The sequence below is a fragment of the Gekko japonicus genome, unplaced genomic scaffold (assembly GCF_001447785.1).
Source record: "Gekko japonicus isolate JY-2015 unplaced genomic scaffold, Gekko_japonicus_V1.1 scaffold960, whole genome shotgun sequence".
Classification (NCBI taxonomy): Eukaryota; Metazoa; Chordata; class Lepidosauria; order Squamata; family Gekkonidae; genus Gekko; species Gekko japonicus.
The window spans coordinates 304,281-317,897 of NW_015160866.1; the positions used below are offsets into that span (position 1 = coordinate 304,281).

Sequence of the window (13,617 nt, forward strand, 5' to 3'; positions counted from 1 at the left end):
GTTTTTTTTAAAATAAAATAAAATAAATCAGTGGTGCAATCTGGGAATAAAGTCGCCGTTCAGCAGTGTATGATGGGAATTGTAGGCATACGGAGTCAGTCAAGAGACTATGTTATTATTGGTGGAGAACAGTAAAACGGCCCACCCTAATTTTGTATTTCTTGTGGCTATTGGTTGAAGATTACTTTGCTTGAGTAATCTTTCTTGCGTTGCAATAAAACGCCGAGCTGGGAAAAGGAAAGCGCTTTGGAAGAAAGTGGTTCGGTAGTATCACTTAAACATGTCCGAGCAACCGGAGGTTAACGGCCTTACTGACGAAGCAGCTTTTAGTGCCTGCTCGGATCCTGACCCCAGCACGAAGGTAAAGCGAAGGAACCTTAAAATGAGCGGTGGGTAAAACTGGAAAGCACTGGTGGAAATCAAGTCAGAAGAAATTGCCGAGGTTTATTGCGGGCGCGCCCTCTTTCTTTCTATGGTGTGTGGATGGAGCTAGGTTAGGTGTTGTCGAGGTTTCCGTGGTCAGTGTGGAATACATTGGGAACACTGTTCGGAACGGGCTAAGCAGAAGAATTTCCTTGGGTATCACCTTTCATTTGCGTGTTTGCCTTTGCCACAGTTTAACACGATCGGCCTGGAGGTTCAGATCCCTCCCAGAATGCTTCAGTAGGTTACAGTGTATACTCTGGATATCTGTTTAACAAGGGTGGTGTTTTTCGGAGTGTGTACGTGTTTATTCATTACTTTGCATAGAAAGCCAGAGAGAGATGAATTTAGTTAATACGAAATAAAAGCCTGTCATGTTGTTAATTGGCACTTCATTACATTCCAGGCCAAAGTACCTTCGGTGAGAGTGGATTCTAGTTTTTTTTTTTTAAAAAAACTATCCAGTATTTGCTATTCCAATAAGGAAAAAAATCTTTCAGTAAAAAGTTTTGTATACTGTCTAACTTTTCATGGAACAACCATCAGTGTTTTTCTAAGCCATTCTATTACTCACTCCCATCCCATTCTGTAGTAAAACATTTTGTTCCCAGTTCGGGATCGTGTTTATTAAATTTTCCTTTTGAGTGGTCTTGCAAAACGATTTTTGGGGTGTATAATATATGTTGTTTTGTCATTCCCTATTCTTTCTTGTGACTGTTTCTTATAATTTCCCAGTAAACATGGGGAAAGTCGTAGGAATGCTGCCATATTTTAACAGTAATCCTATATAAAATTATAATTCTGACAATCAGATCTACAAATCAAACAACTGCAATATACTGTTGCAATTGTATATTAATACATATCCTGTAGATTTACACAAATATTTGTGTGTTCCATATCTAGTCCTACTCCTCTATGGAAATGTTTATTGAGCCATATAAGATCACATTAATATCATATGACTTTGACATTATTTGGGCCTTTATTTCAATTATTCAGTGAAATCCCACCCCCCACCCCCATATTCTAATGTTGGCTTTTTCATAGTACACCAGAATATAACTAATTATCTTTCTGCAGGATTTTCTGTTGCAACAGACAATGTTAAGAATAAAAGATCCTAAGAAGTCGCTGGATTTTTATACTCGAGTTCTTGGCATGACGTAAGTATCAATGGTTTGGATTAGTAATGGCACATTGTTCCAAAAATCATACCTGCTTGTTTCCTAAGAGTACAAGATTAGACAATTAAAGGACTCTCTTTCTGCATGAATTACACTGCAATCCTATGCAGAGTTACTTCAGTTTAAGCTCACTGAAATCCATAGACTTAGACTGGAGTAATCTTGGGCAGGTTTTTGGTGCTAGATTTAATAAATCACATTCTGCAGTCTTCTTACTACAGCTAATGGCAGTGGAAGGATGAGAGAATGCTTAAATTCTGGATTCCAATTTGCAGGGGCTTCAAACATTCAAGTCATGAGAAGTGAATAAGAGATGTGCTACCTAGATCAGTTGAAATTTAGCGTGCCTCTAAGCTATTTGACCTAAGGCAGTATCCTGGTGTGGGAGGACTGACACAGAATGATCTCATGATTCTTACATTGTATTAATTATTCTGTGGGAAGTTATAGTGCCTTAATTGAGAAGTACCTCTAGCAAGTGTGTGTCTTTACAAATAGGTGTAAATTGAGAACACTAGTTTTATGTAACATACCTGACATTAACAAAGTACGTACTATCATAAGATGACTAATAGGATGTGTAAGGATTTGATGCAACTATGTTGCAAACACCATTGGGTTGTTTTTATTTCTTTGCTTCTGGAAGATTAATTCTGCTGTTTGAGTGCAAGGCAAAGATGATATTTAACAGGAGCAGTAATTTAAAGAAGCTGGGAAGAAGAGGAAAATGCTGATGCTCTAGAGTGGTTTGTGATTATCCATGCAGAAGGGAGTAGCAATTTAGTAACGATTTCTATTCTTATTGCAGAACTTTTGGAGCAAGCTGAATGGCCTGGCTGTAGCACATAGATCTGCCTGTGTTTCAAACTGGGCAAACAGCCTTGGCCTTTAACTGTGTCCTTTTAAAAGGTACAGCATAGAGCAAACAAATTGGTCTGTGTATGCTTGTTTAGAAGTTCCCAGTTTCTCTATGGAGTGTGTGCACGAATAGTCCATGTGGTATAGTAAGCAGAGAATCAGACTGGGAAGACCTTCATTTATGTTTTCTTCATTTATACTCTGTCCCCAATGGGAACCCAAAGCAGCTTGCATTGTTCTTCCTTCATCTTATCCTCATAACAACCCTTGTGAGTGTGTGACTAGCTCAAGATCATGATGTAAGCTTCCATGGAAGATTGGGGATTCAAACCTGTGACTCACAGATCCTCCTCTGACCGCTAGGCAACACGGGGTCTCGTGGATGGGTTCAGATCCCTGCTTAGCTCATTGATTAAACTTGGGACATTGAGTTTAACCTATCTCACAAGATTGTTATGAGGATGAAACAGAGAGAGATGCTAAGCCTTTAGATAAGCTTTTTGCATACATTCAATATTTGGAAAATGGAACAATATATTTTTTTCCTTAGGAAAGCAAAATGTCACAGTTGAGGGTCCCCCCCCCAAAAAAACCCCTAAAACAAAAAGTGCTTCATACTTGGTCTGTCAAAATGAATTGTGCAGATTTTACCGGCCTCTGTTGCATATTTTTTGTGCTGTAGTTAGCAACATATTATGTAACCCATATTAGATCTTCACCATCCAGAGATTATATCTTTGTGTAGGATGTTGGTGTTACAGACCTATTGCACTTGGCTCAGCAGAATAGGCTACAGTGCTAACCACACACATCAAGTTAGATTTACAAATCAGACCGGTTTACTAAGTATAATAGTGCATTCATTACATTAGTGACATCAAATAATCAAGTAAAGACATGCAAGATGTGTCATGTTATCTCACTCTTGGGGATTAAGAGTATTAATGGAAGCTGTGTGGTGGCCAGCTAGTCACTTCAGAGCATGCCTGGTCTTCTCAGGGATGGCAAGGAGGAGGTTAGCACCCACGGTTATGCCTATCTTTGTTTCTGCTGTGCTGGAGAGCATAGAAACAAGCTTGATTTCTTGGAATGGAATCTTTGTCTCTGCTTCTCTCTCTCTGGATTGCTTTAAGTTAATGGTCCACTTTTTAAAAAAAATACTTCAGTTACATTAAATGGTTAGGTGAAAAGTTCAGTTACACTGTCTCCTTGCAACGATCTTTTCCATTCATGTTTTGACCACATGTCATCCAAGACAAACATAGTTTCATATGCATGTGTGACGCAAAGGCTGATACATAATTTTAGCAGCTCCTAACCACACCTCAGGGAGCTGCGGTGGCGCAAGTGGTTAAGACGCTGAACTGCAGGCTGTGGAAGGTCGGTAGTTCAGCTGTTCGAGACCCGGGTGCCGCATGACGGAGTGAGCTCTCGTCTCTGGTTCCAGCTCCTGCCAACCTAGCAGTTCGAAAGCAAGAAATTGCAAGTAGATAAATAGGTACCACTTCAGTGGGAAGGTAACAGTGTTCCGTGCGCCTTGGTGTTTAGTCGGCATGACATGGTGTTTAGTCGGCCACATGACCACAGAAGCGTCTTCGGACAGCGCTGGCTCTTCGGCTTGGAAACTGAGATCTGTAGAACTAAAATGTTTGTGCGTGCGCAGAACAGCGATTTCCACCCGACTGCTGTAACACTTCCCTTTAAACTTTAAAGGAACACTTCCCTTTAAACTTTAAATGAACACTTCCCTTTAAACGTTTACCCTGAAAATGGCCTCTGTGAGATCCCGAACGCGTCTAAATGCTAAAACTAGGCACCGTTTAAACATTGTTTTTAATAACGTGGTGGTGGAGCCCCGTCTATGCGCACACTGCCAACGCTTTTAAAAATGGCGGGCAAAAAGCGGAAGCCTTGGGCAGCTTTCGTACGGGGAGGGGTTTTAAACTGGAAGTGGCTCGACACCGGAGGGGGGGAAATGCGGCTGGAAACGGAGAATCAGGAAAACACCACTTGGGGACCTGGTAACAAAATACTCCGGTTTAAAGGGGATTTGAGCCAGAAAGTGATGGCTGGGGATGGGAGGCAGATATTGACTGTGTGATCGCGTGTATAACTGGCATGACACCAGATCAAATGGCGCGTCTGAACGCACCCTAAGTTATGACTTTGCATTAGCTGTGCCCCCCAACTCAAGACACCTGGGCCAGTTTAACCATAAGTGTCTTCTCTTTTCTTTTTCTTCCAGATATTTACCAGAGGATTTTTCAGTAACTGGCTTTATTCAGTTCTTAATGGCAACTTAGCAAATCACCTTTTTGACACATAAGCCTCTTTACAGCCCTTTTCCTCTGCTGCAGCCTCTTGTTTAGTTCCTTAGCCAAGTTTTGACTTGGGTTTGGGATCCATGAACCCAAGTTCTGTGTGCTCCCAATCAATGTTCCCTCTAAGCTGTGGAGTCTTGTGAGCAAAAATTCTACTTTGCGAACTACTGGCATTAAAGTTGTGAGTGAGCGATTTGGCTCCTGCATAAATTAGTTAGCTCTGGAGCCATCTTCCCTGAGCTGAGACAAAAATGTGTGAGCCGGAGGTTAAAAAACTGTGAGCTAGCTCACACTAACTCAGCTTAGAGGAAACACTGCTCCCAACAAACCTTTTGGCTTTTTTATGTTTTATAAGCATTTTAATATCTGTATACTTCTTGAATAAGTACAGTATTTCTCCCTCTCTGAAAAGTAAGTGATCACAAGTACTGTTTTTCTATCTTTGCTTTCAGTAACAGCAGAACAGCTGTGAGTGTTCAGAATCTTTTGACATAAGAATGCAACTTCATATTTTTGAATGTATGTGGTGGTGCCCTATTGCCTCTTCCCACATGAGTTTGTATCAATCTGTTATCTTCTAGACTACTCCAGAAGTGTGACTTCCCTTCTATGAAATTCTCCCTCTACTTCCTGGCTTATGAAGATAAAAATGATATTCCAAAAGATGCAAAAGAGAAAACAGCTTGGACTTTTTCTAGAAAGGCCACAATGGAGCTCACACAGTGAGTGTTAAATTGCTTTGTCTGCATATTTTCTCTTTAACAGAGGAATTCTAGCTATGTATTGTTGGCCATCTTGATCCCCCCTCCCAACTTAATTATAGCTATGATTAGTTTAATGCTGCCTTACTATACAAGTCTCTTGAGAGCAGAGTACCTTTTTCATACCTTGAATTTGCTGAAATACCCTGGATCAGGGATAGTAACTTTCAGGGAAGACAAGGCAACTTTTGAGGAGTCCTATAAGTCCTGTTAATGTTCATTTAAAAAAATAAAATAAACGTTGGTCCCACTATTTCATTTGGGGGAGGGGGAGTCTATTACCAGTTAGGTAATTTTTTGCATTTGGAGGATACCATCAGTTAGGCATTAAAGTGGAAAAATATGTTGAGTACTTGAAATGTAAAAGTACATCCCAGGAATGAAATAGTCTTCTGGGAAAGATTAGACTCTTAAGTGAGAAGAAATATGAAAGGAGTAATGAATATCACTGAAGGTAATACTCATTATATGGGCCGTGCTTTTGAATTTAACATATGCTTGTCACTTGCTATTAAAAATAAAGTGTTCATTCCAGCTTATGTTTCAAATCATAACAAAGTGCCTTTTGGTTCTTCGTCAGTGTGTCACCATATGTTGCTAGCATGAAAACTAAAGTCTACCCAGAATGGTTTGACTGCAATGATAGTCCTTGATAACTGCTAAGAATAAATCTAAAACATCCCTGCCATCTAATACTTAAAAAAAATAAGTGATGCGTAGCGTGAACATGAGAAAAAGATGGCTATGAGCTATGGTAAGAGCTTCACTATGAATTAACAAGGCTCTGTCTGTATCCGCTCTTACCTTAAATACTTTGTACCTTTTGTCACTGAAACAGTACTTGAGGTTTACTTGTGCTTTTATAAAGGAAATTGTGTGAGGTTTTTTTAGTGAGTGATTAATACAGGACAGCGTTCTGTGCACCTTGGTGTTTAGTCATGCCGGCCACATGACCACGGAAACGTCTTTGGACAGCGCTGGCTCTTCGGCTTTGAAACGGAGATGAGCACCGCAACCCTAGAGTCGGATTCGACTGGCTTTCGAGCAAGGGAACCTTTACCTTTACCTTTAATACAGGACAGCAATGCTGAAATTCTGCTTGGTTTTTGATTTCCTGACTTTGGGAATGAGGCTATGTCTTCTATCTCTCCTAGTAATCCTGACCCCAAACTAGAACCAGTGGTGGGGAAATGGTGAATAAGAACCTTGGTTTTGGCGCACAAACTGCGTAGTACCAGCAGAGACAGAAAGAATAAGGTTTCAGGCCATCCATCCATCCATCCATCCTAGTAGCAAGAAGGGCTGGTCTACTAATGCAACAGAATAAGGTGGTAGAATTCTGAGTGGGCTATACCACTTCAGACTGCAGGTAGAATATCATATTTTCAGTGCAATGTTATTTGAAATTTTTCTGCAACTAAATAAATAAAGCTCCCAAGGGTGAAACATTCTGTTCCAGTGCTGTACCTGCTGTACAAGTTGTTTACTTATTGAGAATTGTTAATGTAGGTAGAGGAACTATCACTCCCCTGCAGTCTGAAGTGATACGTTCCGCTCTGCCACTTCATTTTGCTGCATGTGTAGACCATGCCTCAGTTAGTAGAGGGAAAGAAATGAAATGCAGACTTTCTGCATAGTTTCTTTATTGTAAGCATTAGTAAGTACGGCTTGTTCATCTTTACATACAGTAAGTGTAAGCCTGGTGGTCTGCAGCTACCATAGGCTTAGAGTATTCAACTGGTGGCTTCTATACTAGGAATACACCAGAAATTGGATTTTGGTTAAAAGGATAAGAAGAAAGGTATTGTGGAGTCAAAATATCTCAACCAGGGGTCTTAAAGGTTTTCCCTTTCTATAGATTCAGTAAAGGCGCTCTGAATTACAAGTATAAAACAGTACATAAAAGGTTAGTTCACTGGCACCTGGTCAAGCAGACAGCTTGCCTAACTGGTATACCAAGGGACCATCCTGAGTCACTCATGCACCCCTCCCCCATTTGGCACTGCGGCTTTCTTACCAGTTGGGGTGCCAGTGAGAGGGTAGCAATGCAGTGGAGTGGGCTGCAGATCCCTAGGCGTGGCTGTCACCTGTGCAATACTGCTGCCCTCTCATCACCAGGTAAAAGCTTTGTTAACCAGCATATTTGGTTAACAGGCAACTCCTGTTCCCTGCGTATGGCAACTCACACTGCTTTTACTTTATTACCAATCTACACATTTTCTAGTTCTGAAACCGTAGGTGCATGTAGCCTAGCCTCCCAAAACACATTGAACAAGTGGGTGTTTTACTCTTCCAGAAAACCTTTGTGGCTAAAGTAGTTTGTTTTTTTAAAAAAAATCTTGTACCCTTCATAAAAGGAGGAAATGTAGAAGGGAATTATAAAATGTAAAAGTTATTTGGTTATACATTTCATTGATTAACCAGAAGCTACCAGTATCCACCTTCCATAGGGAACTGTTGCCTTTCTATGGCTGCGGTCACACGCAACATTAGCCACGCAAGAGATACGGAAGACAAGCGGAGTTTCCGGTCGCGATCTCACCAGCACATCTGGGAAGCGTAGTGCTTCTGTGGCACAACTGAGGCTTCCTGCCGAAAAAGCGCAGCAAAAAACTAGTACCTTGGAGGTACTAGTTTCCAGAAACTGCGGGGCAAGGGCGGGCGTCTGATCGCGTTTCCGGTGGCATCCGGCGCCCGCCCATGTCCCCTTGCGGAAAAGGGTTTTTTTTCCCCCACGTCTCCGTGGATGCGCACACGCACCCAACGGAGCATGCGCATTCGTAGTGTACACAAAAAAAGAAAACCAGTTCGCCGCGCCGCGCGCTTCTTCATTGCGCGCAGGCGTGTGTTGTGATCGGCACCTCTCCCTTGCCATGGAACCTCCACAGAAGGTCTGATCGCTTTACTGCATGTTAGTTTGCCCCGGGGCAAACAGCCACACTTCTCCTCTGCAGTTTCCTGCCCGTGTGGCAGGGGCCTATAATTATCTTTGACACATATCCTGATTTAAAATGCTTATTATAAAGATAGTAGGTTATTAATGTCCATGGTTTAAAGTAGAGAAATAATATTGCTTTCAACAACTGGTTACCTGTGCTTGTCCTCCTGTAACTGTTTGGTTATTTGTGGTTTGGAACCTATGATTTGTGATCAGAGTGGAATAGACTTTCCCCATCATAGTCCTCGGGAAATGCTGTCTTTAAGTGTGTGTGTGTGAGAGAGAGAATGTGGGGTGAGAAGAGCACTAGGTGTAATATGGGGGATCTGCAGTAGGAGGGGGAAATCAGCAAAAATAGCCTCCACATCAGTACACTTGCTCTGGTAGAAATGAACTCTAGGGTTCAACCTACTCATCTGGGTAGATATTATTTTCATTTCTTCTGCTCTCCAGAGTATTTTTTCTCTTTTTGTTGTTCTTCCCCTCTCATTAAATATTTGTGGTTTTGAAAGGTAAAGTGTCTTTGATTTGTTTTAAGCTGTGTTAATCAATGTGCCCTTTCTTTTGCTTTCATTTATCTTCTTTTCTTCTCTCAGCAACTGGGGCACAGAAAATGATGAGGACCAGACTTACCACAATGGCAATTCAGACCCACGAGGATTTGGTATGTTGTAAAGAAAGTCAGAGTGTCACAATCACAATTTTTCTTTTCAGAGTTGTCTGTAAATCTCTAAGTAAATGATGTGATTTAGACTAAAATAATAAGATGGGAGAGACTTGTCTTGGCTGTAGCACATGTGAAAAGGATCTAGGGGTCTTAGTAGACCATACCAGGGGTGTGCAAAAAAAAAGAATTCGGCCCATTCGGATTCGGCCAAATTGGGCAGAATCAATTTTGGCTGGCAGTAAGACTCCCGCATGTCAGTTTTGTCAGTAGGAGCCGATTTGGGAGTCTTTCCGCTAGCCAAATGTCAATTTCAGCCCCATTATATCCTAAGGGCCATTGAAGTCAATGGTGAAAACATAGGGTATATTTCTGGGGGCTGGAGGGGAGGGGGCTTGTGGGAGAGACTCCAAACTCGCAGGGTAGCTGCTGGAGCCTCTCCCCAAGATACCAACCAATTTTCAAGAGCATTGGACCAGGGGGGTCCAATTCTACGGGCCCCCAAACAGGTTGCCCCATCCCCTCCATTGTTCTCTATAGTGGGGGGAAAAGTTACTTTTTTGTATGCGCCGTTAGCCGCCCTGAGCCTCCGGGGAGGGCGGGATAGAAATGTGAATAATAAATAAATAATAAATAAATAATACTGATAGCCACTTTGCTGGCAGGAATTTTCCTCCAGGCTAGATTGGCCAGGGATCTTGGAGGTTTTTTGCCTTCCTCTGGGCATAGAGTAGTGATCACTGGGGGAGGCGGGATGGTAGTTCTGAATTTCGTGTTGCGCAGGGATTGGACGAGATGACCCTTGAGGTCCCTTTAAGAAAACCATATGTCCTGTAAAGAGGCAAAACGACTCCTCATTCTTAACCACTTCAGAAACCTAAACCAACCCAGTTCATCTTTTCCCCCCGCTATGAGGCACAAGATTTTGACAGCACATTCTGTATCTTGACAAGGAGGCCCTAGTTAATAAAGGCCATGATCTCCATGCGACAGAAGAGACAAAGCCAGGTAGTTTTCTTTTTGCCACACCACTTGTTGCTTAGCCAGATGTGGGTTGTTACAGCTTAGCATTTTTATGCCTGATCCTTTTGGGAGAAAAAAAATGGCAGTGGTGGTACAGTTCGCTAGTGTAGCTGTGGGTTACTGCTTTCTTTCCAGTTACAATGGGAACAATTGAACTTGCAATATTTTTTTCTTCCGGTCACTTTTATTTCTGCTGTGCATAGAACTATGACATTGTATTCTATAATACAGTATTACCGAATAAAAAGATATGATAGTGTTCCCACTCTGTTAGCTGATTCTTTAAAACAGGGATGGCCAACTTCCAGGTAATAGCTTGGAGGCTAAAATTGACACCCCCCTCCCCCCAAGTTGTCCCATGCTATTTAAAACCGTGCCATTTCCCAGCAAAAGTTCCAAAATAGATAAAAAAGACAGATGCATTTCTTTTTTTGCCCTTATGGATGAAACTTGGAGCAATTTTTCTACTTCATTCTGTAATGGAGAAAAACCAGTTGGAGTGTTCAAGTTGGCTGATCCTGCTTTAAAAGACAGAATGTTTACTGCTGGCTTGTTCATTCATTAGGTTTGGGGACTAGTATAGAAGTTTTTTCTCCATGGGAAGTTAGTTCCTTACCTTGAGATCCCACAGAAAATGTACCTTTAAATGTTCTGGATTACGTTTTTTTTTCTGTTTGTACTGGGATAGGTTGAATGCATTTTTCAGTGCTACAAACATAGTTTATGAAAGAAAACTGGAGTCTCATATTCAGTGTTCATACCATTGTCCTTGATTGCTTTGTTGCTGCTCAGGTCACATTGGAATTGCTGTCCCTGATGTAAATGCAGCTTGTAAACGATTTGAGGAGCTAGGAGTAAAATTTGTCAAAAAACCAGATGATGGTAAGTCTTTGCCATATATTATTGGTTCTGAACCCTCAAGGTGTGTTTTGTGTGTGTGAGTGTAAAGTTTTGAAGGAAAGAATCTTGAGATGGGGAGGGGGGCTTTTCCCTAGCACCCACCTGGTCATAATGGCCTTAAATGTCCCGAGCAGTATTTCCACTGATTGGATTTGTGGTGCTTGCCCAGTCACCAACTTGATTTGTAAAGAGCTGTTGCTTTGTTCTAACTGAATTATTTAAAGAAGCTGGAGATGTCTTGTAGTATTTGTCTAAAACCTGCATTTAATAAATATCCCAACCAATAGGTAAGGGTTCCCCAACGTGGTGCCTGTGGGTGCCATGGCACCTGCTGACACCTTTTCTGGTACCTGCCAAGTGTTTCTAGGGCTTTTGTCCAGCAAGGCTTCTGATTAACTATCGGAGATTTGATTGGCTGTGCAGATTTTTTAAAAATGTTGCTTTGACAGCAGCTGCCACTACAGCACAAGGATCTGCACTGCGTTACTGAAGTTAAGCTGTGGCAATCATTTTGTGGCTGGCTTAACCTTCTGTGGCAGCCATTTTGTTGCTGCACCCACCGTGCCATGTCAGAATTCCAAATGTGCCCACAGGCTCAAAAACGTTGGGGACCCGTGCCATAGGTCCTTGCATGCAACACGAGGTTGTATGTACACAACAATGTGTGAGGATTGTTGAGTGCTCACCCCATGGAACAAAGATTGTAGAATCAATTGAAAATGGGACCTGCCTTCAGAAAGCCTAAGAGGTGTTGTATAAGGCTCCCCACAACTATTTATCATGTAGAATAAAACAATATACATGAAGGTACCTGGCTGCTGATGGTTTTAATGTATCATGATTCTCAGAATTCAGTTATTCATGTTTCTGATTCTTGTGACCCGTAAAGGCAATACAGTTGCAGTCATTTAACATTTCTGAATACGGGTTAGGTTTGCTGGGCTACTTGGAAGGGTTTGGTTTTCTTACAATTGATAGCCATCTTGAATCTTCCAGTTGAACAGCAAAGGAATGTAAAAATGCACAATTGTGTGCCGTTTCTACAGAAGTCTGTGAAAGATGCTCCTCAATGTTGTTTGAGAGGCTTGGAATGTGTTGTAAGTCTTGAATTGTAACAATATCTCCGTCTTTTGTAGGTAAAATGAAAGGGCTGGCTTTTATCCAGGATCCTGATGGCTACTGGATAGAAATCCTGAATCCTAATCACATGGTGACTCTTATCTAAGTTGGAAATATTGCAGTGATCTTTCATCAAGAGTGACTGAAAATATACAAAAATGTGCTCCTGCTGTGAGGCATGTACTGGATTTAAGAGAAGAAAGTTTATATAGTCACTAAAGCCCATATGGTGCAATCCCACGCCCCCCCCCCCCCTTTTTGGCCTGTTCTTCTGTTTGGCTTATCCTGAAGATGTTTTAGCATAGTTAGTAACTGAAGAGCATAAATACCTCCTGGAAGTGCTATTACATACTTGTGCAAAAATCTTGTTCCCTTTTCAGGATTTGCTGAATTTGGAGGGTTTTACAGTCATACTGCCTTTCATAGTCCAAAATTAGGCAGGAAAATTTATACATTTAAATTATTTGGACATGCTGAAAAGACAACATAGCAAACTTAAATAAATTTGTGAGGACAGAATAGAATGCAGAAGTCTTGTTCCTTTTTCCTTTGATGGGGACAAAGCTCCATTTGAATTTACTGGAATTTGTTCAGATCTCGGTACATGGTGATAAGCTACTCTTGCAACACTTTACAGGTACTTCAGTTTCTTATGGAAGCGATAAGTTTGAGTAAAAAAAGTGTAGCCCATATTGCTGCTGAGCCCAATTTTTTTAGCAATGTAGGAATCCATTATCTAGACTAGGTGCTGTGGAGAGCTTTTAATCCAACAACACAAAATATAAGGAAAACACTGTGGCAGAATTTGTAATCTGCAGTTAAAGATGAACAAGGATTGCCATGATCCCTTTGTATGTGTGGTATAAATATTAAGAGCAACCAGTCTTGCCTTTTATGGACTAGGTAATAATGGTTGTATAAAAAAGTGTGTGCATAATATAATTTTCTACTTTGATATAGTTAAATACAGGAACTTGGTGTAATCTAGATCAAGGCATTTGAAATATTAGACTACCTACTGTGGCATAACTCTTACCTGCCTCTTTAAAATGACAGTTGAATTCTGGAATGTTATAACTGAGGTTTGTAAACCAGTTAGTGGTACCCTGTTAGCAGCACTTTAGATCTCGTTTTGGAATGCACAGTGGCATCAAATAAAATTATTTATTTAAGAGCAAAGTTCTACATGACATTCTTTTGCCAGAAGGCAGCTAAAATGCAAATAAACAACAAAGAGTTGCTGGAATAGCCTCTCCTGTTCTTCCCACAAATGACCAGCTGATGAATAAGTACTGCAACTGTGCTATGATCAGCAAAAATGGCTGGTTTGGTCCAAGTCAACTGGAACATCTAAACATTTTATCTAATATGGCATAGCCTGTCCTTTCCGGCTTGAATTCTTCCTTCCTCCATTTTATTCCTA

At 41.2% G+C, this 13,617-nt stretch overlaps 1 protein-coding gene across 2 annotated transcripts; it reads left to right on the forward strand.

The window, feature by feature from the left end:
* Positions 1-209: 209 nt before the first annotated feature.
* Positions 210-12,845, forward strand: GLO1 (glyoxalase I). 2 transcript variants are annotated; one of them, XM_015422026.1, is made up of 6 exons: positions 210-361; positions 1,507-1,589; positions 5,371-5,511; positions 9,085-9,152; positions 10,968-11,057; positions 12,212-12,845. In XM_015422026.1, exons 1-6 carry the CDS (start codon positions 281-283, stop codon positions 12,298-12,300), a joined length of 552 nt encoding a protein of 183 aa, XP_015277512.1. In that variant the 5' UTR covers positions 210-280; the 3' UTR covers positions 12,301-12,845. The 2 variants fall into 2 exon arrangements, with proteins under 2 accessions (XP_015277512.1, XP_015277519.1); XM_015422033.1 differs by having other exon boundaries at positions 312-389.
* The last annotated feature ends 772 nt before the right edge of the window (positions 12,846-13,617 follow it).

Excerpts from the sequence above, each read along its gene's own strand:
- GLO1 (XM_015422026.1), top strand. The coding sequence starts at position 281 with ATGTCCGAGCAACCGGAGGTTAACGGCCTTACTGACGAAGCAGCTTTT. Across the intron at positions 5,512-9,084 it reads GCCACAATGGAGCTCACACA|CAACTGGGGCACAGAAAATG; the intron begins GTGAGTGTTAAA and ends TTCTTCTCTCAG. Across the intron at positions 9,153-10,967 it reads TTCAGACCCACGAGGATTTG|GTCACATTGGAATTGCTGTC; the intron begins GTATGTTGTAAA and ends GTTGCTGCTCAG.